The 27,008-nt window shown below is 31.8% G+C and overlaps 3 protein-coding genes across 5 annotated transcripts in view; 1 reads left to right on the forward strand and 2 right to left on the reverse strand.

Moving 5' to 3' along the window:
* The window catches only part of LOC127698557 (proto-oncogene c-Rel-like), a 182,992-nt gene that overhangs the window by 83,891 nt on the left and 72,093 nt on the right, over nt 1–27,008 (reverse strand). The gene's annotated exons all lie outside the window — the stretch shown is intronic.
* LOC127698582 (serine/threonine/tyrosine-interacting protein A-like) lies at nt 1,149–22,260 on the forward strand. Its single transcript, XM_052202096.1, has 10 exons — nt 1,149–1,250; nt 8,533–8,565; nt 9,300–9,353; nt 12,799–12,896; nt 13,311–13,371; nt 14,096–14,172; nt 16,034–16,084; nt 16,650–16,722; nt 18,086–18,149; nt 18,980–22,260. The coding sequence occupies exons 1-10, from the start codon at nt 1,149–1,151 to the stop codon at nt 19,042–19,044; spliced, it is 678 nt and encodes a 225-aa protein (XP_052058056.1). The 3' UTR covers nt 19,045–22,260.
* LOC127698566 (cryptochrome DASH-like) overlaps nt 25,634–27,008 on the reverse strand; it is a 32,230-nt gene continuing 30,855 nt past the window's right edge. Inside the window, exon 13 of the mRNA XM_052202073.1 lies at nt 25,634–25,896. Within this exon, the coding sequence (XP_052058033.1) occupies nt 25,822–25,896 (75 nt within the window). The 3' untranslated portion in view covers nt 25,634–25,821. The remainder of the gene's footprint in view (nt 25,897–27,008) is intronic.

A 27,008-nucleotide genomic window follows, 5' to 3' on the forward strand; every position in this document is an offset into this window, starting at 1 on the left:
GTGGGTCATTTGTATACCTAGGTCATCTTAGTCCCGTTCATTGAAGACGTGGTAGCCAAGTGATGCATTTACTCATTTGCATACCTAGGTCAATATAGTCCCGTTAATTGAAGACGTGGTAGCCAAGTAATGCATTTACTAAAATGAATGCCAATGATCGGCTTAATAGGACAGACATCATGGATAATCTGCATTTCACTGGGAACTACCACGGAACTAAGGAAAACATGTGTGTCTGTGAAGTTCCCTGGGGTAATGGGTAGCAACACCTGTGGCTATACTTGTCATCAGCCCATCTAAATCCGAGAAATATACTAAGCAGGGGATAATGTCTATATTGTCTATATTTGTAAAAACATTGTCACAATACACCTTATCGCTATTTGTCCGCCATTACTCAACATCACACAGGTTCCCGTAAAATTTTGACGTCACAATACAAAATATCTGACGCCACAATGGAAAAGTGATTGTTGTATGACGTCAAAAGTTCAAGCGGGACAGATTCTCGGGTCAGCCGGGAATAGCGATAAGGTGTATGTCAACGTACATTTGTTCCGCTTAACAGAAGTTCCCTAGGAAACTTTGTTATAAACAATGCCATAATATCTGTTCCTGTTGGAACAAATATTCTATATCATTTCTTCCATTAGGAACAAAATACTGCTAAATTTGTTCCAGTGGAAATAATTTAACTCTTCCATTTGGATCTTCTAGTTCTACTATGAACAGATGAAGGAACTTATATTTCATGATAACCATACAGGGTCTTATCATCTCTGGTCCTTTTACTGAGCTGGAATACTTCAAGCTTATTAAAGTCTTATATCTAAATGGCATGAATTTTAATAAGTGGATCATACGTATTCTTATTTCCTATTTTCTTTACCAACCTATCACTATCTATGCCTAAACAGGGGGAGATAATTTACCAATAATTGTCATTTCGGGAGATTTATCAAAAACTGACAAGGTTTACATTATAACTTGGCTGTTTTGGCAAAGAATATTTGTCAATGGATATAACATATCAATCGTCATATTTTCTAGATATCATTTATCCTTACGTTAAAGATTTTCTTTGGGTACTTGTACACTTTCGTTTCCCCCAGTGTGTACACACGAATCGATGACGTCAAGCACAAAAAATGAAGCATAGAACACATGGCCAGCAAAACAAAAAAAGTTTGTCTAACTTGTTAAGCATGGAAAACCATATGTTTCCTCACATTCCATCACAAGAATCTTTGGTAAATGTTTTTTATTAGTAGACATATATATCAGGGAGATGACACTTTATATATCAGAAAAAGGTTAAGCTCAAAAATCAGCTACAGATATTTTCATTCAGAGATTTGTCATTGACAATGTACAGTTACATGAGGATAGAAATGCCCTTTACCGTCAGTCGTCAAACGGTCATTTTCGGCTACCGTTAGCGTCAAATTGGTTAAAATGTTATCGTGATTCATCAAAATATCTTTATGTGATTCGTCAAAGGTCTCAAATAATTGGTATTTTTGGAAAAAATTTAACGTCATTCGTCAAAATCAGTCGATTGTTTTATCGTCATAAAGAACATTTACATTTTATTGTCATGCTCCATAAATTACCATTAACGTCATTTGGCAAGATTTTTTTACCGTTATTCGTCATGAAGGTACCCCCATTACGACCCTCTTACATATAACACCTGTTTAGGGATACATTTTAGTAATTTTGAATATATATACATATAGTGTCAGAAGAAAGATGCAACTGATTTTGATTTTTTTCTAATAATGATTAATCTTAGCGGAGCCTGCTTGACAGTTATAAATTTATATATATAATATATGCATGATGTATATATATATATCATGTATATATCTGGATATTCATAATTTCCCGAAAAATTTTGACGCCTAAAAGGAAAGGTGATTGTTCGATGACATCAATAGTGCAAGTGTCGCAAATTCTCGCATCAAGTTTCGCAGATTCCCAAATAGAATTAGAACTAGAATATTTTTTATTTCCCAAATTACAGGGCCTATAAAGGGCATAAAAATCAGTTACAATTGATTGATATAATTGATAATTACAACAATAAACAACACAGTGTACATGTATATTTAGTACATTGTAGTATATTAGCATCGATCAAGAATCAGAGCCATCAACCATATAAATTATAAATGCACAATTTAATAATAAAATTACATTATATGCATTCGTTATAAAATTATTTACTAGACAAGTATCAATATTCAGACCTGATCTCCTAAATCAAAACACTCGCCAATATAACAGCCCATTTTTTTTCCATAAGAGATACATTTTCTTGTGTCAAGAGCCATAAAAATTAGGAAGATTTATTTAAGTTTTTAAAATTATAACAAATGTTAGAAATGTAATGAAAAAGTTCTTCTCTTTTGACATCATATAGCGGACATCCTAATAAAAAATGAAGCTCATCCTCAACTTTACCAAGTGAGCATTTAAACAAAGACGCTCGGGTCTATCTATACCTTTTTTTGAGTATATGTCCATCTCAATTTTTAATGAGTGAGCGCTTATTCTTAATTTACAAATTAACTGTCTTTTTTCATGTTTTTTGAAAAATCCTGTAGTTCTAATTATTTTTCTTTTTTAAAACAATCTTTTATAGAAAAATAAGTACAAAGCTTCCCTTTTTCTGAATTGTTTGATACTTCAGTTTATTCCAAAATGTTAAATTATTTTCACATAGTTTATTTTTAACATACTTAAATAAAGAACCAATTGGTTGGTCAAAATTAGATAATTTAATCCCTTTCAGAATATAATCTATACTAGAGTGCCATGTATTATCATTAGAAGTATGTAATTGTTTACAACATATAAATGCATCATATAATAATCCTTCTTCCAAACCTTCCAGTCTATGACAATATTTTAACATTGATAAAATTATAGTAAAATAAATAGGAAATCTACCAAGCTCTGACATCACAGCTATGTTAGTGGCCTTTCTATTAACACCAAGAATATATTTCGTAAATTTATTATGAGCTTTTTCAGAAGAATCCTGACCAAAAACTTTTTCTAATATATAATCATCTTTTTTACATGCAGCTGAATCAGTACGAAACATTCCCCATATTTCACTGCCATATAATAATATAGGTTTAATTGTATGATCATAAAGATGTAAAAATGTGGCAATACTAGGGTTAGATGATGACAAGCACCTCTAGATCTGTAGCTTAAAACATGCTTATAAAGATTTTTTTGTATAATTCATCTTTACACTGTTTGAATATACCACTAGATGTAAATGTGATTCCAAGATATCTATGTAATTTTGCACATTTGATCTCTTCACCTCCAAAATATATAGGGCATTTTAAAAACTTTCCTGGTTCGTTAAAAATTATACTTTTGTCTTTTTATACGACTGCAAAAAAATTTTGTGGTCGTATATTGGTATGACGTTGGCGTCGGGTTCGTCGTCGTCGTCGTCCGAAGACACATTGGTTTTCGCACTCTAACTTTAGTTTAAGTGAATGGATCTTTATGAATTTTTATCATAAGGTTCAATACCACAAAAGGAAGGTTGGGATTGATTTTGGGGGTTATGGTACCAACAGTTCAGGAATTAGGGGCCAAAAAGGGGCCAAAAATAAGCATTTTTGTAACTTCCAGACATAACTTATACACAATGCTTAATACCACAATACACAGATCAAGTTTGAATTTTGGTGGCGTCACTTTAACCGTTCTAGAGTTATTCCCCTTTATAAATGGAAAAATTGCAAAATTTTTCATTTCCGTTCTCTAACTTAAGTTTGCCTCAACTAAATGTTATGAAACTTATACACAATGCTTATTACCACAATACACAGATCAAGTTTGAATTTTGGTGGCGTCACTTTAACCGTTCTAGAGTTGTTATGCCCCTTTATAAATGAAAAAATTGCAAACATTTTTCATTTCCATTCTCTAAAAATATCAATGATGTCATTGTTCAAGTAATTTTTATACGACCGCAAAAATTAAAAATTTTTTGGTCGTATATTGGTATGACGTTGGCGTCGTCGTCGTCGTCGTCGTCGTCCGAAGACACATTGGTTTTCGCACTCTAACTTTAGTTTAAGTGAATGGATCTCCATGAAATTTCACCATAAGGTTCAATACCACGAAAGGAAGGTTGGGATTGATTTTGGGGGTTATGGTACCAACAGTTAAGGAATTAGGGGCCAAAAAGGGGCCAAAAATAAGCATTTTTGTAACTTTCAGACAATAACTTGTGTGTAAGTGTATGGATCTCTCTGACATTGTACCACAAGGTTCCATATCACAAAGGGAAGGCTGTAATTGATTTTGGGGGTAATTGCCTCAAAATTTTAGGAATTAGGGGCCAAAAAAGGGGCAAAAAACAAGCATTTTTCTAGTTTCATGACAATAACTTGTGTGTAAGTGTTTGGATATTTCTGAAATTGTACTACAAGGTTCCATATCACAAAGGGAAAGCTGGAATTGAGTTTGGGGGTAATTGCCCGAAACGTTTAGGAATTGGGGGCCAAAAAGGGGCCAAAAATAAGCATTTTTCTAGTTTCCAGACAATAACTTGTGTTCAAGTGTATGGATCTCTCTGAAATTGTACTGCAAGGTACCATACCACAAAGGGAAGGCTGGGATTGAGTTTGGGGGTGATGAATCATAAGGGGGTTCAAAAAATTGGGGGGGGGGGGATTTTTTTTTTTTTTTTTTTCTTTTTATTCCTTTTTTTTTTCTTTTAAAATTTTCCATTTTAAGTTTGTTATTTCTGATTTATATTTAAAAGCAAATAATAATGATATGGTAGGAGATACACACCAAACAGGATGTGTAAATTATTATATAATAAGTATTGTGCAATAGCAAGAAATTTTCAATTGCACAGTATTGCACAATAGCAAGAAATCTTCAATTGCACAGTATTGCACAATAGCAAGAAATCTTCAATTTAACAGTATTGCGCAATAGCAAGAAATATCCAATAGCACAATATTGCGCAATAGCAAGAAATTGTCAATTGTACAGTATTGCGCAATAGCAAGAAATATTCAATTGCACAGTATTGTGCAAAAGAAGATACTTCGTATAAATTGCTTATTTCTTGATCAATTTCAATGGGGTTTTATTCTTGAATTCTTGGGGTTCTTTAATATGCTGAATCTAACCGTGTATTAAGTTTTTGGATTTTGGGCCCCGTTTTTAAATTGGTCCACATTGAGGTCCAAAGGGTCCAAAATTTAACTTTGTTTGATTTCATCAAAAATTGAATTATTGGGGTTCTTTGATATGCCGAATCTAACCGTGTATTTAGATTTTTAATTTTGGGTCCCGTTTTTAAAATTGGTCTACATTAAGGTCCAAAGGGTCCAAAATTAAACTTAGTTTGATTTTAACAAAAATTGAATTCTTAGGGTTCTTTGATATGCTGAATCTAAACATGTGTTTAGATTTTTGATTATGGGCCCAGTTTTCAAGTTGGTCCAAGTTGGGGTCCAAAATTAAACTTTGTTTGATTTCAACAAAAATTGAATATATGGGGTTCTTTGATATGCTGAATCTAAACATGTATTTAGATTTTAGATTTTTAGCCCAGTTTTCAAGTTGGTCCAAATTGGGGTCCAAAATTAAACTTTGTTTGATTTCAACAAAAAATGAATATATGGGGTTCTTTGATATGCTGAATCTTACCATGTATTTAGATTTTTTATTTGTGGGCCCGCTATCAAATTGGTTCATATTGAGGTCAAAAGGGTCCACAATTAAACTTTGTTTGATTTCATCAAAAATTGAATTATTGGGGTTCTTTGATATGCCAAATCTAACCATGTATTTAGATTTTTAATTTTGGGTCCTGTTTTTTAAATTGGTCTACATTAAGGTCCAAAGGGTCCAAAATTAAACTTAGTTTGATTTTAACAAAAATTGAATTTTTGGGGTTCTTTGATATGCTGAATCTAAACATGTGTTTAGATTTTTGATTATGGGACCAGTTTTCAAGTTGGTCCAAGTTGGGGTCCAAAATTAAACTTTGTTTGATTTCAACAAAAATTGAATATATGGGGTTCTTTGATATGCTGAATCTAAACATGTATTTAGATTTTAGATTTTTGGCCCAGTTTTCAAGTTGGTCCAAATTGGGGTCCAAAATTAAACTTTGTTTGATTTCAACAAAAATTGAATATATGGGGTTCTTTGATATGCTGAATCTTACCATGTATTTAGATTTTTTATTTGTGGGCTCGCTATCAAATTGGTTCATATTGAGGTCAAAAGGGTCCACAATTAAACTTTGTTTGATTTCATCAAAAATTGAATTATTGGGGTTCTTTGATATGCCAAATCTAACCGTGTTTTTAGATTTTTAATTTTGGGTCCCGTTTTTTAAATTTGTCTACTTTAAGGTCCAAAGGGTCCAAAATTAAACTTAGTTTGATTTTAACAAAAATTGAATTCTTCGGGTACTTTGATATGCTGTATCTAAACATGTGTTTAGATTTTTGATTATGGGACCAGTTTTCAAGTTTGTCCAAGTTGGGGTCCAAAATTAAACTTTGTTTGATTTCAACAAAAATTGAATATATGGGGTTCTTTGATATGCTGAATCTAACCATGTATTTTGATTTTGGACATTGGACCATAATAGGTAAATTTGAAAAATTGAAGTTCTTAGACCACATTCTTTCTGTGTCAGAAACCTATGCTGTGTCAAATATTTAATCACAATCCAAATTCAGAGCTGTATCAAGCTTGAATGTTGTGTCCATACTTGCCCCAACTGTTCAGGGTTCGACCTCTGCGGTCGTATCAAGCTGCGCCCAGCGAAGCATTTTATTTAAATTGGAGTTATCTTCCTTTGTCCATGATTATAGTTGAATCAACTACACTTGCAAGAAATTTTGGTGAATTGTTTATATCTATTGACATGAGCTCCCTTTTGAATTTTTATAAATTTTAGATTTAACGTTTCCGAGTTACAGGGTTTTATTCATAAAAAAAGGGGGATTTTCCAGTTTTCGGACAATAACTAAAAAATGCTTTCAGCAGTTCTCATGAAACTTTGGTGAATTGTTTATATCTGTTGATGTAAGCTCCCTTTAGAATTTTATAAATTTTAGATTTTAAATTTCTGAGTTATGGCATGGGGTTTTATTCATTAAAAAAGGGGTAATTTTCCAGTTTTTGGACAATAACTCAAAAATGCTTTCAGCAGTTCTCGTGAAACTTTGGTGAATTATTTATAGCTATTGATGTAATCTCCCTATTGATTTTCATAAATTTCAAATATGACATTGAGAAGAAATTGAACTTTATTTGTTTATAGTCTGACAACAGATTTACTAAGTATTGCGCAACAGCACAGTGTATTGCATAACAGCAAGAAATCTTTAATTGAATATAAATTCAATTCATATAACCAATTTCAAGTTCTTATTCAGAAACCTATAATATGTCAAATATTTAATTACAATCCAAATTCAGACCTGTATCAAGCTTGAATATTGTGTCCATTTTTGCCCCAACTGTTCAGGGTTGGACCTCTGCAGGCGTATCCAGCTGCGCTCAGCAAAGCAGTTTATTTTGGATGATTTATTGTGAAAAATATTTGCCTTTGAAGCAGCAACATTTATAATATCCAAAAAATTAAGAAACAGCTCCCTCCGAATCTTCATTATTATAATCATGATTCATAAAATTACTTAAAAGGGTTTTGCAAACAGGGTGGCAAAGTGCATCTTGAAATTACCAGATTTTATTTTAGTTAAAATATCAAATTTCCTAACAATTAATAACAAGAAAATTAAATAAAACTTGTGTTTAAACTACTATAAAATAAAAACACCTAATAACAAAACCTAAACCATATAAGTTAGGCAAATAAATGTGTGAGAATTCTCTTGTTACAGATACCAATTTTTTTTAAATTCTACTTTCATATGAAATATATAAGTTAAAAGATCACAAGTGAAGAAAAATTATGTCCATGCACTGTAGTTAGAAAGGGGCAATAATAAACCATAAGTTGAGGAAAAAACTGACAGCACCATGACAACATGAAAATCGACTAAAAGACAGCAACTGTCCAAAAATGGAGAAACACAAACCCCACAAAAATTGGATTGAACTCAGGTGCTCCAGAAGGATAAACATTTCTGGCTTCATTAGTGGCACCTGACATGTTGCTAATAGCAATAAAAAATTTTGGTGATAAAAAATCAGACAAATCACATTCTGTAATGCAACAATTCAAGAAAAGAAGATGGAATCTACGACGAGTCGGGACTGTATAAAAATTGCACAATTACTTTTTAAAAAGTTATAGATTAAATTGGCCTGCAGTATAAATTTTAACCAATTTTACAAGCCTAGGCTGGTGGGCCTGTGGCCAAGCAGGAAGACCATGCCTGTCCTTGTACTTTTTAAATCAGAAGCTACTTAAAAAATTAAGAAAAACTTAATTCTAGAATCAATTGAGATGACTGTTTTTATTACTTTACTTTATCTTTTGATTTCTAGGACTGGGCATATGCCATGAGGAGAGAAATGCAGGTATGTAAAATTATATAGGTTCTTAGCTACAGTAACAGTTCTTATAATATGAAATTGATATAAATGAAATACCTCAACATTTCTGATAGGTTTCAAAAAATAAGATGCAGACAAGCATAATTTTATCCCCTACAGAGGCTACAGTACACATAATTGTATTTATGAAAAAATGGGACATTTTTTAGTTTGAGATAAAAAAAAAGGGGCCTCAGTGGCCAAATGGTCTATGTAGTCGAACTACTGTAGCTCTAGCCTGTCAACACTGAGGTTTAGAGTTCGAATCCCACATGTGGCAGATGCGCTCGACTCCAATCGGATTGACTATGATTGTCAATTTTCCAACCAAAGGTTGTGGTTCTCTCTGGGCACTCCCGCTTCCTCCTTCTCTCTGGGCACTCCGGCTTCCTCCACCAATAAAAACTGACCGCCCAGAAATAGCACAATAGAGCTGAAAGTGGAGTTAAACACCAATCAATCAATCAATCAAATTTAAGAAAGCAGAAGAATTCGAAATTTCTCAATTTGGTAAAAAAATTTGTCAACTTATCTTTTCAATGATACAATGGTGTAAGAGATATTTTCACATATTAAAATGAAAATTCAATGAATTGCAATTTTGTGTGAAGACTTAAGTTGGCTAATTCCTGTAACTGTCTTTAAACATATTTTAAGATCCAAGATAGCAGCTTGAATGCATATACTTTATGTATACAAGTATACAATCTTATTTTTAGGAAATTTTACCAAATCTCTACTTGGGACCATATGCTGCTGCAATGAAATCAAAGGTATGGTTTGTGTATCAGTATTTCAACTGTTTTGATCAAGTGAAGAAATAGTTTTCGGTGAAAACTTTTATTTATCATATATATGCCATAAAAAAAACTGATATTTAATACTGCAAGTTTTACTGTATTTTTCTTATTTAAATAGCTATTGTAAATAATGAAAGTGGAAAGTTGTAATTCCAATATGACGTGCTGCTTTCGCTTTGTAATCAACGACATGATAAAAATTCTCGATATATTTATATTTAGCACAGACTCACATATGTACATATTTAAGGCTGTTACAGATTACCTCTCATGTAAATCCACATGAATCATTCTTATTCAAATCCATAACAAAAAGCATTAATGTAAGAATCAAACACATACATGTACTGAAGGTGTGCAAAGAATTTTTATTTTCAAGAATATTCGCAAACCATATGCAGTTGAGTTTTGTCAAATTGTTTAGTTTTGCATACATGTATATAGTGCACTGTTTGTCTTTTCAATTCCTCTCATGGTTTTCCAGCTAGAAGGATTTTATATTTTTTTTAATGTTTGGATGCATTATAAATTCAGAAATTTTTGCGATGTTTTCTTTATTTGAAAATAGCAACATGATGATATTAACAAACACAAAAACTCACATTTAAAATTTGATACCATCATTTGTATGGACCATTTTCTAAAATGGTTATAATAAAATGCACACACAAGTTCTGAATTCACAGCATGCTAAAGGTATGAATCATCAGGATTTTTTGTCCCCCGCGTGATGCATTGTGGGGAACATAGAGATTCAAGGCGTCCGTCTGTCTGTCCATCCTTCATTTCTCTAAGATATTTGTAAAAAGATTTAAAGAACAACAAAAAAAAGTTGTTGTAGTTATTGCCCTTGGATAGATACAGGGGACATTGGAAATCTGTTCTTTTATTTTCTCTTGAGGTGTTTAAAAAATTTTGAGAAAACAAACTTTGTTGATTTTTTATTTAATTTGCATTATGGGACACTTTTAGGAGACCAGGTTTTTATTTTGCAAAATGTTTACTCACAGACTTGATCCAATCATAACAGATCTCCTTATTTTTATAATGATGTGCATGTTGTCAGGATTTTGAATTCAATAAATTATTTATAGAATGAGAGGAAGTTAACTTTGTCACTTCTTGCTAAATTTGATCATATACATTATACATACTAAATCTGCTAAACTCATGCAATTTCCAAGCTTGAATTTATTTTTATTTGCAGCAAATAATGCAGATTGTTACTTAGTATACATATACTATTATGCACATTGTCCAAGTGATTTTGTTTATCAGTAATGAATGTTTGTCATAATTTTGTCCAATACCAATTTTTATACGACTGCAAAAAATTTTGCGGTCGTATATTGGTATCACGTCGTCGTCGTCCGAAGACATTTGGTTTCCGGACAATAACTTTAGTAAAAGTAAATAGAAATCTATGAAATTTAAACACAAGGTTTATAACCACAAAAGGAAGGTTGGGATTGATTTTGGGGGTGTTGGTCCTTACAGTTTAGGATTTAGGGGCCAAAAAAGGGCCCAAATAAGCATTTTTCTAGTTTCCAGACAATAACTTGTGGAACGGTGTATGAATCTCTCTGAAATTATACCACAAGTTTCCATACCACAAAGGGATGGTTAGGATTGACTTTTTGGGGTTATGGCTCAAACTGTTTAGCAATTAGGGGCAAAAAGGGTGAAAACGAAGGTTTCCTGGTTAATCAACAATTTAAAAGCAGTGTAAGGGAGGTAATCCAAACACATTTAAAGTACAATGTTGTGTATGTTTGGATTACCTCCCTTACACTGCTTTTAAATTATGTATAAAGAAATGTTGTATTGTCTTGAGGTGATTAGCTGTCAATTTATTCTTAGAAGTTACTATTAAAGGAATATTAATTTTAGCAATGATTAAGTATGTCATTTTCTATTTTAAGACTTTTATGATGTATTTAAATTGATAGTTATGGTTGCAAACTCCATTGGAAATCTGAATTGAGATTATGACCATATCTTGAGGGAAAGAATTTTCTCTTGGAAAAGGGGGGGGGGGGGGGGGGGGGGAGGGAGGGGTGTAAAAAAGAAATTGTGGGGGGCAATATTTTTTTTTTTTTTGCAAAAAAGATGGGGGGGGGGGGGGGGGTTAAAAAAATGTTTTTCTTTTTTTGGAGGGGGGGGGGTCAATACGCAACAGAATAGTGTATTTCACAAAAGCAAAAAATTGAATATAAATTCAAATCATTACCAATTCTAAGTTCTTTGACCACAGTTATTCGGTGTCGGAAACCTATTATGTGTCAAATATTTAATTACAATCCAAATTCAGACCTGTATCAAGCGCGAATATTGTGTCCATTTTTGCCCATTTTTGCCCCAACTGTTCAGGGTTGGACCTCTGCGGTCGTTTCCTGCTGCGCTCAGCGAAGCATTTTATTTCCTCTATGTTTATAATAAAACATGACATGCAGGGCAATAATTAGGACAGCATATGTATCTTACAAACACAAGATACTTGCAGGGCAAACAACAACAAAATACTGCCTATTTAAATTCAGGGCCCAAAGGCTTGGTTGGTGTATACTTTTGTCTAGTCTTTTTTTGTTTGCTTAATTATACCCCGGCAAACAAAGTTTGAGGGGGGTTATAATGGAATCACCATGTAGGTCTGTCTATCTATCTGTCTGTCCGTCTGTCTGTCATTCCTGCTTTGTGTCTGGGTCATAACTTTTGATCCGTAAAACTAAGGTTTACCAAACTTGGTATGCTGTTGCATCATGGGCTGGGGTGTGTCGTATACCAAAGTCAGGTCACTCTGACCTTGACTTTGACCCCTATGATAGTAAAACCTTGTCAAATTCATGTCCTGCACATAACTTTTGTACAATAAAACTCAGTATCATTCAAACACAATTAAGTTTTCAAATGGTCGATTGGAAATGTCATTCCACATCTATTAAAGGTTTCTGAGATTGGTCCTGCTCATTTTTTAACCTGTAGAATGATATGAATAAGGGGAGATGGGGGTATACATTTGTACATGTACATCAATCTTAAAGCAACCCATAAATGTCATGATGTTTTCTTCTAAGTTATGTTATGATTATCATTATTATCCGTTAAGAATTTATTTCAAGCATCTTGAGTTGTAAGTCTTCAAGTATACAGCCAAATCAAACAATCAAATATTAATTTAACAGCTTCACAAACAGCCAAGAAAGCACTATATAAAACAAACTAAATAAGATTAAAAAAATATCAAGAGAAAACTTCTGTGTCATGGCACAATTTGGATTAGGTTAGGGTTTCAATATTGAAGTAAATTTTGTAACATCAGTAGTCAACCTTTAATGACTGTTTTCATATCGCTTTTAACTGAATTTCAAAGAGTCGTGGCATTGTTCTTTATATATGATAAAATATTCTACTGTTACAGCTGAACGTATTAACCCAGACAGGAATAACTCATATCATATGCATCAGACAGGCAGTAGAGGCAAACTTCATTAGAGCCAACTTTCCAGATCATTTCAGGTAAAATTCATAGTTAACATATATATATATATATATATACAATACTTTCCTAAAATTGTTGATGTGAAACAAATATTGTTGGGTTGCTGTCTCATTGATGTAAAACCCACATCTTTTATTTATATTAATTAAGCATACAAAGTAGTTTTTATTTAGTGTGTATAAGTATATTTGACTAATTATGGTAAACAAATTTAAAGAAAAGAGGCCTCAGCTGTAGAAAACATTTTCCTGTAATTTGCTGAAGCATGAGCATATTATGGATGATTTGAATAAAGAACAGCAAGAAATATCTACTTTATGTAGTGTACTAAGTTAACTGTAAATATCAATTATATTTACTAGTCGAGTATATTTTCTGAATCAGCAAAATTTCTTTTGGATCATCATGAACTTGATTAATTTTAATTACAGATACCTTGTACTTGATATTGCAGACAGTGTAACAGAAAATATAATACAATACATACCTCAGGTAAGTGTAACAATTTACAAAGAAACACATTTTTTTTCTTTTTTCTGATTTTTAATCCCACCTTTACTGTTTTATTGATTATTGAACAGGGTTAATATCTTTGAATATTTATTTGTCATAATTTTGCATTGATTACAGTTTAAGCTGTCATTCTGTCTCTTGTCCATATATATGTTTTAAATTTAACCTCATTATATGAACATAGCCAACTTGATTTACACAATATATTATCGTTAAGTGGTTTTACTAAAACTGCATGTATAATAATAAAGACATCTAAACTGTATGAATTTGTATTGATGACTCAAGTACAAGATAACGTCATAAGTATACGACGTAAGATACAATAATACCGGGTTACAGTAACATATTCTTCTGTGCATGATTTCCAACATATATATTCCCATCCATTAAAAGCAGGAATTATCTATTTACAAATGTACCTCTTGCCAGTAACTTTGTGCCAACTATAACTGACACTCCATAGAACCAGGATCAATTAAGGTGTGCACAGGTAGCTAGCTGACTGGTTGCCATGTTTTGCTTAAGTGCCACAACTATTGTTACAGCATTACGATAGAAAGGTCAATAATGCTGTCATCAACTGTGAAAAAACCAACATATTTTGTGACATTCTTAGATACAAGGGAAATAATATAACAGAATTGACCTTCAAGATGTGTTTCTATGATAAACACATCTGTAGCCTATTTTTGTTTTGCAGGTAAGACAGTTTTTGGAAGAGTGTTTTTGCAGTGGTGGAAAGGCATTAGTACATGGTAATGCAGGAATTTCTAGAAGGTATGCTGAATTAATAAGTAATTTCAAGCATCTGTACACATGGTACAACTGAAACCATGATAATGTTCAGTTCAAAATTTTGGAACAATGTCTGGTTATCTCACAAACATTTAAAAATTGTACCAAGTTATAATATTTTAATGCTTATCTACGCATTATTTAAAACTCTTGCATGGGTTAAAAAATCCACTAGCCTGACGCCCGGGACTAAAACGTTTATGCGTCGGGCAATCAAAACTTGTCATCAATATGCCCGACGGACTAGTGAAAAAAAAAATCTTGCATTACCAAAATAGAAATAGAAAATCCCTTCCTCACTATTTTTATCTTAGCCAATCAGATTCAATAACTTCATCCAGGATTTCAGGAATTTAAACTGATTTTTTACATGTTTTAGAAATAGAACAAATAACTGGATGGACCGGTATCATGTATTGATCACAATTCCCGTACTTTCAATATCGATTTTTCAGTACTGGAGTATTGTACATTGCTCAAGCCCAGACTTTCAATTAACAGTACTGGGAGTATGATGCATTGATTGATATGACCTATAGGCTGATATGACCTGTTACTTAGTAAAAATAATTTAGTCTATCAGAAATACATATTAAAATAGAATTCTAATGATTAATATAAAAAAGAATTAAAAAAAGTTTTAAGTGAAAATTCGACAGAACCACATTGTTGAAACTAGTACACCTGTGGACATGTGCACAGGTGTGAGATTTAATTTTGCATCTGAAATCTTCAAAAAGGCTAACAATATCATTGATACCTTTATCTTACATTCATTTCAAGTATTTTCAAGAAGAAGAAATAATGTGGAAAGAACTATTTAAACTCAATTGTGCTTTTAAAGTGTTCACGGATTTTATGCGTCCATCTCTGGTCCGTGTTTTACCATTATCCGGTATTAGGAAATGTGCTTTAAAAGAAAGTACAGTTCTGACAGTGTGATATTGCATTAATAAAGAGTCTAAGGCAGATTTTATTACACTTTTATTGAACATTACGTATGATGCACTGTCAATTTAACAGTTTAAGTCAGAACATCAAATTTATATCAAAAGTCTGAAGTTTGATATCGTTTTTTATGTCAATTATTGTTATGATGCCATCATTTTTACAACGACTGCCTTTGTAACTAAGTCTTACGGGATTGAAATCTGATTCAAAAGAAAATGTCCAGCTGATTCAAATATTTGCTGGAAGCCCAGGCTAGTAGTTCCTCCAACTGGACTACTAAAATCCTGCTACCAATAAGTCCTGGGCTAGTGATCTGGAACAAATTTTTTTAACCCCTGTCTTGTCAATCTTTTCTTAATCTTATGGGCATGCAAAACCATTTGATGGATTTTAATGTTACTTTATAGAATGGTATTACATGAAAGTGAAATGGGAAACTTTTGAAAGCAAGATAATAAGATTTCAGCATTCATTTGATTCATGATATAGCATTGACCTTAACATGTAGGTGCAACTCCATTCAAAATGTTCAACAGATTTCTATGCCGCTTTGAACAAATGTGTACACAATAGGACATATAGGCAGAAGGGCAGTGCACCATATGTAGATGATCATGCCAAGAATAATTCTTATTTTGCATATTGAAACACAGATTGTTATTAGACTGGTATTGACTGTGTATGCACTACTAGACTAAGTTGTCTGATGGATCTCATGAAAACTCGAGCATTTTCTAATTTACAAACACTAATAGTTATCAAACAATTTATGAGCGAGATACTTTATTATAAACTTGCTTCCACAAACATTTAATTGAATTTAAAAATTGGAGCAGATTTATTATTTTGATTTAGTTCTCTCATAATACCTCTTCATTTTATTTTCTTGCAGTGCAGCTTTAGTAATTGCATATATCATGGAAAAGTATGGACTTAGTTATAAGTATGTACACTTATATTTTAAACTTATATATATAAGAAGTTAATCTATTATTTTGTGATGATAAAACAGAACTTGTTCAGAAACAAACAGGTTTTTTGACAGACAAATTTATTCATTGTAGAGTTTGAAAAGGATTTTGGGGGGTTAATCTAATTTGAAAACTCTACTGTTCTGAACAAAATTTGTAATAATTCAAGTGATGCATATATAAATCAAAGAACAAATTAGATATGTTCATTTAAATTTAGCTATTGAAAACAAGGCACTGGTGATAATGAAATCAGGAATCAGCTTTATTTATGACAGTGAATATAATATTCAGTAATATAGAAGTACTTTCTATCCTCATATCAAAATATAAAATTAGTTTTTAGTATGAAAAAAAGATCATGCGTTTTGTGACTGTTTAATGATATGAGATAATCTCTTTTTCCCCAGTGTTTATATCGTTCTGTATGTAAAAAACCTGATAGTCTACAGTGTAAAACACCTTTTACTTTGAAATTTTTTTAGTTTATGTATTTTGATCATTTTGTTCATACAGTTTGTATTTCTTTTTGAACAGAGACACCTTCTTTTATGTTCAACAGAAAAGATTTTGCATAAATCCAAATGATGGCTTTGCTCAACAGTTAACGGTAAGATACCACAATTGTCTTATTTTTAAATTTTTTTTTTTATATTATTTAGTTAAAAAGTATACCTTATTATACCCTGATTGTAGCATAACTGCTGAAATATCACTGCAGTAATTCTCGAAAATGGTATAAATTGTGTATACAGGCCCCCTATTGTCTCCCAGTTTTGGCCTGTCTTGAAAGATAGTTTACTCAGATTTCAGAATCCTTTGTTGTTTGGATCAACATGTGTTTGTGGTCTCAATTTACATAGCCATTCCCATGTATTTGCAATTGAAAAAAAAGTTAAAACGATAATTTTTACTTAGTTTTTTTTTCTTCAGATAAAGCAAATGTAAATGATTTTTCTGTAATTTATTACAGATAATACCGGTACATTCTTCAGTTTTCACTTAATAAATGATGAAATCTTCCATCTTTTTGTCCCCTGTACACCAAGTTGGAGGATACATAGAAATGCCCAGCCTCTGTCCCTCTGTCCATCTGTCCATTCTTGTAAGCAATCTCACCTGCACAATTCTTGCCAAATTTTTATGAAATTTATATCAAAGGTTTATATCAGCAATTATTTGAAAAAATAGTAAATCAGTGCTAATCAACTATTTTTTAATGAGTTATGCCCTTTGGAAATATTAGTTATATAGATAATTCATTGTAAGTGCTCTCATATGTACAATTCTTTCCAGTTAAAAAATCAGTGCCATACAATTATTATTTAAAGAGTTATGCCCCATGGAAATATTAATTATATGAAAAACTGTATTGGAAGCACTCTCACACCTTCATTTCTTGTAGGATTGTAATGAAATTCATATCAAAGGTTTATATTAGCAACGTCATGAGTGAGTTGGAAAATCGGAGCTGATCTATTATTTTTACAGGAGTAATGTCCCTTGCAAATCGAAATATATGGAAAATAACATGGTTAGCTATCGCATGTCTACATTTCTTGTAAGATATTTATAAAAAGTTTTAAAGAACCAAAAAAATTAAGTTATTGACCTTGTACAGATAAAATATGTGCAGTGCAGGGGACATTGGAACTCTTGTTTTTAATCAAACAATGGTTACTGCAGGAAATTTTATACAACTGGAAGTGTTTTATAAGAAAATATTGTGTTACATTAATCTTGTCCTTCATTGGCTAATGAAACAAGGGTGTTGAAACAGTTGGATCAACCATATAGGAATGAAAAGCATTCTAGTATATCTGGATGTCTGTGTAAAAATGATACTTGTAGAAGAAGTTCATAATATTTACAATGCAATATATAAAGATATGACATGTTAAAAAGAGGCATTTTTCAGCACTCACTGCATTACCTTTGATGATATAGTAACTGTCTCTTTTTGTGGTTTTAAGGAGTATGAACCTATTTACAGAGCAAAACTAAGTTTTCTTAGTGGGAGTAGATCCACTGATAATTGTAAGTACATGCGTTTCTTTGTTTTGTAATTTCTTAGATTAGAATTATTTCCCGTTTGGACAGGAATTTGGCTTTTAAATATATTTCTAACACAGCTAATACTAGGCTGTAGCCATGGGTGTGATATGTGTGATCACAATCCCTTTATACAAATGAGGTTCATAGGGTAGTTTCCTTATTCAAATGACTGATTTGCTTAAACCATGGCTCGATTTTGTGTCCTCTAAATATTAAATCCTCAGAGCTTTCAGGGAGGAGATTGGTAGCTTTCCATGCATCTACCAGGCTCCACACATCCCCATTTACAAATCCTGGCTTCAAGTGTTGTCATAAAGCATTCCATTGTTTTCTTTTTAAATACTACTGAAGTCTCATTATTATTACCATAACATGGCATTTTTATCAGGTAATAGAAACATAAGATGTGGTATAATTGCCAATGTTTATTATTTGCAGTTCACATGCACATGAAAGAACTAGAGACAAATTTATGAATTAAATATTTATTGCTATGTTTGTTCAGTCACTTAACAGAAGGAAACAGTATGTATTTAGGACAGTATAAACTTCAAGGAGTATTTTGTCATCATTGTGGAAGCCTGCATGTGTTTAAAAGTTTACCTCGGCTCATATTAATAAACTTAATAGATGTCTTTTGGTTTTTGTATTGTTTTATTGATTGTTATCCTCTTGATATTTACCCCACATCTCTCCATACACACACATTTTCCTTGAAATATAACATGCATCCGTTTACTGCCAAAATCATAGCATAGAATATTACAATATAGCAGTGTATTTGTGTGATTATAAGAATTATATCATTTCAGGTTTATTGAAGAGGAAATATGTCGATGACACTGATGAGGATGAAGAAATGAGATTGCCCACATGAAAAAATTCAAACTTTTTTAATTACCACAAATCAAGTGGTGGCTCCTAGTCACATAAAATATGCAGCTTGTGTTAGAACCAGCGAGACTCTTGTTGCAGAAATAAATCAGTGATGAATTTTGGTTGTTAAATTACATTGATATGTTGATAATGGATTTGTGGCATTATTTTGTTATTGATTGTATATAATCATTTTTTTGTACTTTTAATACCTACATTTGTACAAGGTTAAATTCAGTAACTTGAATATCAAGTTGACAGGAAAACAAAGTGATGCAGTGCTTTCACTTGTCAAAGACACGTTTGTGAATATTTATCTTTTTTTAATCAGACGTTTCCATGCATGTTGTAATTCTAAATAATTCCATTGTTATCAGTAGTTTTAAGTGATTTCTTGGTAAAGTAAATCTGTTGTTTCACAGTGTGAAATTATAGGATATATTTCCTTCTTTTATATTGACAATAGTTGCAGCTCACAATGACATTACAATGGTAGCACTCTTGATGGTTGATACCAATTTTGATTGATGAATTTGTCTTGTTTTGTTTAATATTTCCTGGGAGACTGTAGTTTTTCTTAGTTTTGTTAATTTGTAGAAATCAGTAGATCACCTTTCGTTGATTGAATATTAACTGATGCCCCCTAAGCACATCAAATACTACTGTCATTACCATTTATATGGAATTTTAAATAACCATAAATAGTTATTCCCTTTGAGTCTTGACCTATTTTATTGATATTTGAATTCTGCTTCTACTCATTCTATAGTTATTTACCCAAAATCTTTTAATTGTCTCTCCGTGCGTCCGTCTTTCCGGTCTTGTTAGCGCTCTCACGTGTACAATTCATGCCGAATTGTTTTAAACTTATATCATTGGTTTTTATCAGTAATGTGTCGACGAGTTCGAAAATCAGTGCTGATCAATTATTTTTAAAAGAGTAATGCCCTTTAGAAATATTAATTGTATGGAAAATTGCATTGTTAGCGCTCTCACATGTACAATACTTGCCAGATATTTATGAAACTTATATCATAGGTTTATATCAGCAATGTCTCGGACGAGTTCGGAAATCAGTGCCAGTCAATTAATTTTAAAAGAGTTATGCCCCTTGTAAATATTAATTATATGGAAAATTGCATTGTTAGCGCTCTCACATGTACAATTCTTGCCAGATTTTTATGAAACTTATATCATAGGTGTGTATCAGCAATGTCTCGGGTGAGTTCAAAAATCAGTGCCGATCAATTATTTTTAAAAGAGTTAAGGCCCTTGGAAATATTAATTATATGGAAAATTGCATTGTCAGCGCTCTCACGTGTACAATGCTTGCCAGATTTTAATGAAACTTATATCATAGGTTTATATCAGCAATGTCTTGGACAAGTTCAAAAAAATCAGTGCTAATCAATTATTTTTAAAACTAATTGGAGTTATGCCCCTTGGAAACAATAATTTTATTGGAAATTGCATTGCATTTGCTCTCAAGCCTTCATTTCTCCAAGATATTTATAAAAATAAAATTTTAAGTTATTGCCCTTGGACAGATAAAATATGTGCAACACGGGGGACATTGGAACTCTGTTCTTTTATTAAAAAGAAAACAATAAGATACAATTACATAAGACTCCAAATTAAATATATATATTTTATAACAGAAACCAAATTTATACTATTTTCCATATTTTCATGAAAATAAGTTTTGGAATTTAATTAAGAATTCTATGAACCATGACATATTTATTGATACCTTTGTGATACAATTATTGTAGATCACAAAGTGCAGCAGAGAAAAGACTTTTTAAGATCCTTTTCTTTTACAAAAAATATTACCAATAAATCAAATACTAATCTACTAGTAGGATTTGGAAAGTCTATGGACCACTACATTTTTAAATTTAATATGGGTGCAAAATTCTATACATATTGAATTGGAGGGTTGTGTACTAAAAAAATAAGTGTCACATTACCACATATTGTTAATTATTAACCTGAGTCTGGAATTTCATCAGTGTTCGTTCTAAGTTGTTTCTTTTAGTTTCTAATTTTCATACATTTAGAAAATGAGTTTTGTTTGCAGATCTTCAGTTGTCTCTGTTGAATTCATATTTAAACTTGCCTAGGTGCAGTGGCTCACGGTTCTTATATTATATTAAAGGTTTCAGGGGAGATAACTTAACGTAAAGATAAAAGTTTAATTATCTGTGTTTATTTATCTCCCCTGAAGCTGTGTTGCCTCCCCTTAAGAATGAGCTCTATGGGCAATTTTAATATGACCGCAAATTTTTTTTTTTGGGTTCATATAATGCTAAGATGTTGTCGTCGGCATCGTCTGCGTCGTCGTCCAAGACACATTTGGTTTCCGGACAATAACTTTAGTTAGAGTAAATGGATCTCTATGAAATTTTACTAGAAGGTTCAATACCACAAAAGGAAGGTTGGGATTGATTTTGGGGGGTTATGGTACCAACAGTTTAGGAATTAGGGGCCAAAACAAGCATATTTGTAGTTTCTGGACAATAACTTGTGTGTAAGTGTATGGATCTCACTGAAATTGTACAACAAGGTTCCATATCACAAAGGGAAGGCTTGGATTGAGTTTGGGGGTAATTACTCCAAAAGGGGGGGGGGGGGGAGATTTTTTTTCCAATTTTTTGGGGGGTTCATATTTTTTTTCTTCAAAATTTTTGAAAAGTTTCAAGAAGAAATCTTCAATTGCACAGTATTGCGCAATAGATTTGCATGTGAAATACACTATTTGTTGTCCCTATCTGTCATTGTATACATTTTTTCCTACAACTCCAGTGCTTCTCTGAAACAATCTAACAGCAGTCAAGTGTGAAAGTTTCATTCCAAAAAAAGGCTTTGGCTTTACAACTAAACAGGACAAGGATTTTTTATTCTATGAACTTACAAAAATTACTTATTACATATTGATGGGGTGAAAATCTGAATGCAGGAGATAATTCTTGATATCTGACCATCATATTGAAATGAATTTCATCTCATTAAAAAAAAAAACGTCAAAAAGGAAAAAATCATTGAAAGGAAATTTCATAAATACTTGTCTTGATTTTAATTACATATTGTATTTTTTTGTTATCTGACAGAAATATAGTACACATGTACACTCATAATTTGTAAAATATTTGTTACAATGTTTACTTTTTTTTTATATATGTTACAGAAAATAGAAATAAAACTACAGTATAACTATTGATGCTTTATGTATTGATGCCTTTAGAATTACTGTAGTAACAACCCCTACACGCTAGTGGCAAGTGGCAATAAATATTGAGATGCACCTTCCAAAGAACAAAACAAAATCTATTTTTGTGGTAAAGATTGCTCATGAGATCAAATCCATATAATCACTGTCTGGTTAGCTATATTTCAACTATGTTCTCTACCTGTATTTTAATATATATAATTTTCAAAGTTATAAAGTATCACAAGTCAAGTAAGATATGTAATCATTGTCCAAAAACATATCTAGCACAGCTAAAATAAACTTAAATTAATTAGAATTAAAACTTGTAAAATTTTATAAAGGAAAAACCAATTTGTCTTTTTAGGCCCTGATATGTTATTTTGTGTTCTCCTTTGATCTCAAACAAACCTGATTAAAGGTTGTTCCAGACGCATGTGTTGTGGGCATGGTAAACATATCATACATGTTATCGGCCATATATTGCTGTGTCCAGAAAAGGTAGCAGTTCTGCTCCTTTTTATATTCAATAAATCTTTACGAGAAGGCAAATACCCAACTGGCTGTAGGAAAGCTAATTCATCCTTGCCTTCAAATCACAGACCAATTTTTCTCTTACAAATTGTGTTGGAAAAGTAATGGAAAGAGTTGTTTTTAAGCAGTTATACAACCATCTACACGCTAACAAATTAATTTATGAATATCAATCCAGATATCTTCGTAAAAATTCAACTGTCCATCAACTTTTAGAAATATACAACTGCATCTTAAAACTCTTATGAAAAAAAAAAAAAAATTGTGTCGGTGACTCCTTTTTTGGGATAGAGGTCTTATTCACAAACTGAAAGCCTATGGTATTGATGGAACCTTATTAAATTGGTTTGAAGATTATCTGCTTGATAGAAAACAATGAGTAGTACTGCATAATTTGTCCTCTTTCTTTTGTAATGTGTCAGGTGTACCCAAGGGATCTGTTCTGGGCCCTCTTCTCTTTGTTTTATGTATAAATGATGTTGCTGATAAGCTTAAATCCCTGTGTAGGCTATTTGCAGATGATATTTCATTCAGTTATTCTGGTAATGATGGACAACAGATTAAATCTGTTATCGACTGCGACCTGAAAGAGCTGGATGATTGGTCACCTAAATGGCTAATGTCATTTAATCCTGATAAAACAGAAATTATGATATTTTCAAAAATTGAGATACCAGATCTCACTTTTCCTTAAATGATAAAAATATCCCTATAAGTACATCCCATAAGCACCTGGGAGCTACCTTTAGTAGTGATGCAACATGGAACAATCATATTGAAAGTATAATAACAAGTGTAAAGAAATACCTTAATGTTCTGTATAAACTAAAATACCAGCTGTCTAGAAATAATTTAGAAAAAATCTACCTAGTTTTTATTAGACCCATATTTGAATATGTCACTGAAGTGTGGGATATGTTATTCAAATAAATCAGAAAACTTGCAATTGGAAGCCACAGGTCTTCCAATTTTCACTAAAACTGAGACTCTGTACACTGAGGTTTCTGGGAATAATTATAGGAAAGACAAAGAAGAAGAAAATTACAGATGTTCCATCATATGAATCAACAAGAATGTGTCCATAGTACACGGATGCCCCACTTGCACTATCATTTTCTATGTTCAGTGGACCGTGAAATTGGGGTCAAAACTCTTAATTTGGCATTAAAATTAGAAAGATCATATCATAGGGAACATGTGTACTAAGTTTCAGGTTGATTGGACTTCAACTTCATCAAAAACTACCTTGACCAAAAACTTTAACCTGAAGCACCAAAAACTTTAACCTGAAGCAGGACAGACGGACGGATGAACTGACGAACAAAAGGACGCACAGACCGAAAAACATAATGCTCCTCTACTATCGTAGGTGGGGCATAAAAATATGCATCCGAGTACCTGTGTAATCTTGTCCTTCCTGCCTATGTGTACAAAGTACAACCAACTATCCGTTGCGAAACAGTCAAAATATCATTGTTCCATTTTGTAGACTTTCCCTTACTGCTGAATCTTTTATTCCATCCACAATACCAGAATGGAATAAGCTTTATTTAAAAATTTGCAACATCGACTCTAAATCTTCATTTAAGAAAGAATTGAAAAATGATAGTGTCCAGAGTAAAGTTGCAACGTATTATCTGTATGGTTCGAGGAAACAGAATATTATTAACTCAATTGGTATGCTCTGCTTCATTTTTAAACTATGGCCTTTTCAAAGCTAACATTTTACTGGATCCTTCCTGTAAGTGTGGGTCTGAATATGAGGATGTTCATCATTTCTTATATTTTGCCCAAAATACACTACATGTAGAGAAACTTTGCCCAACAATCTTAATTGGCTAACTGAAAACTTTGTTTTAGATACTTAACTGTTTAACTTGCGGAGACTTGAACAAAATCTTCTTATTTTCAAACATGTTCAAAATTTTATTAAAAGGTCAAACAGATTTCTAGTACCTTCATAAAGTGTTATAGTTACTGACACGTACCATCATCAAATCCTAAGTCATCATCACAGAAAAATATGATTTCTCAATCTTTGCTTCTTATTTTTCTTTATAGTTCGTTTAATATTTAATGAATTTGTTCGTTTTACATGCATGCATATAATATTATCATATATATATATATATATATATATATATACTATATATATATATATATATATATATACTCATATTGTATTATGGAGAAGACTTCATAAGCATGATTTACTTGTGTCTCATCCATTTTGCTTAGATTTAGTAAATAAAATGTGTTAAAACTATCACACATATTTTTTAACAGACAGAGAATAATCTAATATCATTTGGAGCTTCTAAAGCTATCATATCAAATAAGGTTTGTATGGCTGAGTGGTCTAGGTAGTTTATTGACATCTATACAGGACACTTCAGCTTGTGATCACTTTAGTGGGAGTTCAAAGACGAAAAAATAGCAAGTGTTTATGAATCAAACCATGTCTGTAACACACCAAATATAACCCCATTCTAGAAGTATGGATTATACTCTGGAACTCCTAAACTGAATGACTTCATATTTGGTCAACAGCTTTACATTGATGGGTTGTAACATGTGAATACATACTTCCGATTTGCAGATACTTTGAATTTTTCAGTATGCTGAATGAATTTAAATTTTTGTCACACATTTCTTTAATTTAACTAAACAGTATGTTTTCATATACATTGGATTACAAATGAGGTTATGCTTAGCACAACAACTTGTGCATCATTGTTGATGTTCGACATAGGGTACCCTTGTTTCTTTCCCCATAAAAATAACTATCTTGAGATCTAACCAATGTTAATATAGAGAGTGGTATTAAATACATCTAATAAAGCAAAAGTAAACCAAAACAATTTCATTTATATTTACAAATAAATGTTTGCTTGATTTTACAGCCATTCAGTTAACATTCATTTAAGTACAGACATTCCATTCTAATTTACTCAATATATTGAGAACAAAATATAATTATTGCACTAATAATATCGTTCAGTCATGGAGATTCAACAATAAATAGCTTTGTTTATATCAATGTTTCTGAGAACCTTTAAAGTAGAAATCTATTCCTTTGTTTTGCTTCTGTGGGGGTCCTTGATTGCGACCCTGCAAAAAAAAAATGTATATGAAAATTAATAATAAACATAGTGCATAGGTTTGTTGCAATCTTTTCCTTTTCATGAATAAAATACCAATTACTATGTTAAGTCATTTAGACATACTGGTATAATATCAAAAAGAAAACAACAAAAAAAGAGTACTTAATGTGACAATTTGAACTTAACATGCATAATTGAATTGGAATATACAAATTCAATTATATAATGTCTTGCCTGCCCAGAGATATAATCATTCAAACCAAAAGCCAAATATCACAAGCAAATTGCTATCAACCCCTTCCCCATACATCAGTTAATTTATTTTACAATCCTTAAAATCAATTTTCATTAGTCAAGACATCAGAAAAGTATACTGTTATTCATTTTTTCAAAAAAATCCAATAAAATCCAACAGATGATTAATTCATTTTTCATTCCATGTACATGTACCATTCACTTTAGTCAACAAGATTTAACTGTAGCTAAAGATACCTGAGTGTGCTGAATACATATAATATGTATATAAATAAACTTTGCACTTTTCCTCAGTCAGTTTAGTCTTGGAATAACAATGGTGATATAGCCTTTTTGTGCTGATGTGACATAAAGCAATCATCAATCAATCAATCAATTTTATTTTTTATTTTGTTGTTCACTTTCTTTATTCATTACTTTTTTATTGCTATTATTCTCTTTTCTGTAAACCCCATTCAGACCCTCATAGATAAAATTCAATTATATGAACTCAAAAGTTACCTGTTTCACAAAATGTACAACTATACACTTAAAAAACAAAATTGTTTTTACCCAGCCTATGATAGTAGAGGAGCATCATGTTTTCTGGTCTGCATCAGTCCATCCAGTATCAGTTAAAGTTTTGGTGAAAGGTTTTTTGTGGTCACATCAACGTTAAACTTGGTGCACATGAAGTGAACTGTTTAATATATATGCCAAATAATGGTTTCAACGCAGATTTCACAGCTCACTGAACATGGAAATGATATATTTTAAAGTTTTGATTTATGGGCAGTTAAGAGTTTTTAGTATAATGTAGGTTAAAGTTTTGGGTTAAGGTAGGTTGTTACATCAACCTGAAACCTAGAACACATTCTTTATGAA

This window comes from Mytilus californianus, unplaced genomic scaffold (genome assembly GCF_021869535.1).
Source record: "Mytilus californianus isolate M0D057914Y unplaced genomic scaffold, xbMytCali1.0.p SCAF_4, whole genome shotgun sequence".
Taxonomy (NCBI): domain Eukaryota; kingdom Metazoa; phylum Mollusca; class Bivalvia; order Mytilida; family Mytilidae; genus Mytilus; species Mytilus californianus.

Excerpts from the sequence above, each read along its gene's own strand:
- LOC127698582 (XM_052202096.1), top strand. The coding sequence starts at position 1,149 with ATGAAGCATAGAACACATGGCCAGCAAAACAAAAAAAGTTTGTCTAAC. Across the intron at positions 9,354-12,798 it reads CTGCTGCAATGAAATCAAAG|CTGAACGTATTAACCCAGAC; the intron begins GTATGGTTTGTG and ends CTACTGTTACAG. Across the intron at positions 13,372-14,095 it reads TAATACAATACATACCTCAG|GTAAGACAGTTTTTGGAAGA; the intron begins GTAAGTGTAACA and ends TTTGTTTTGCAG.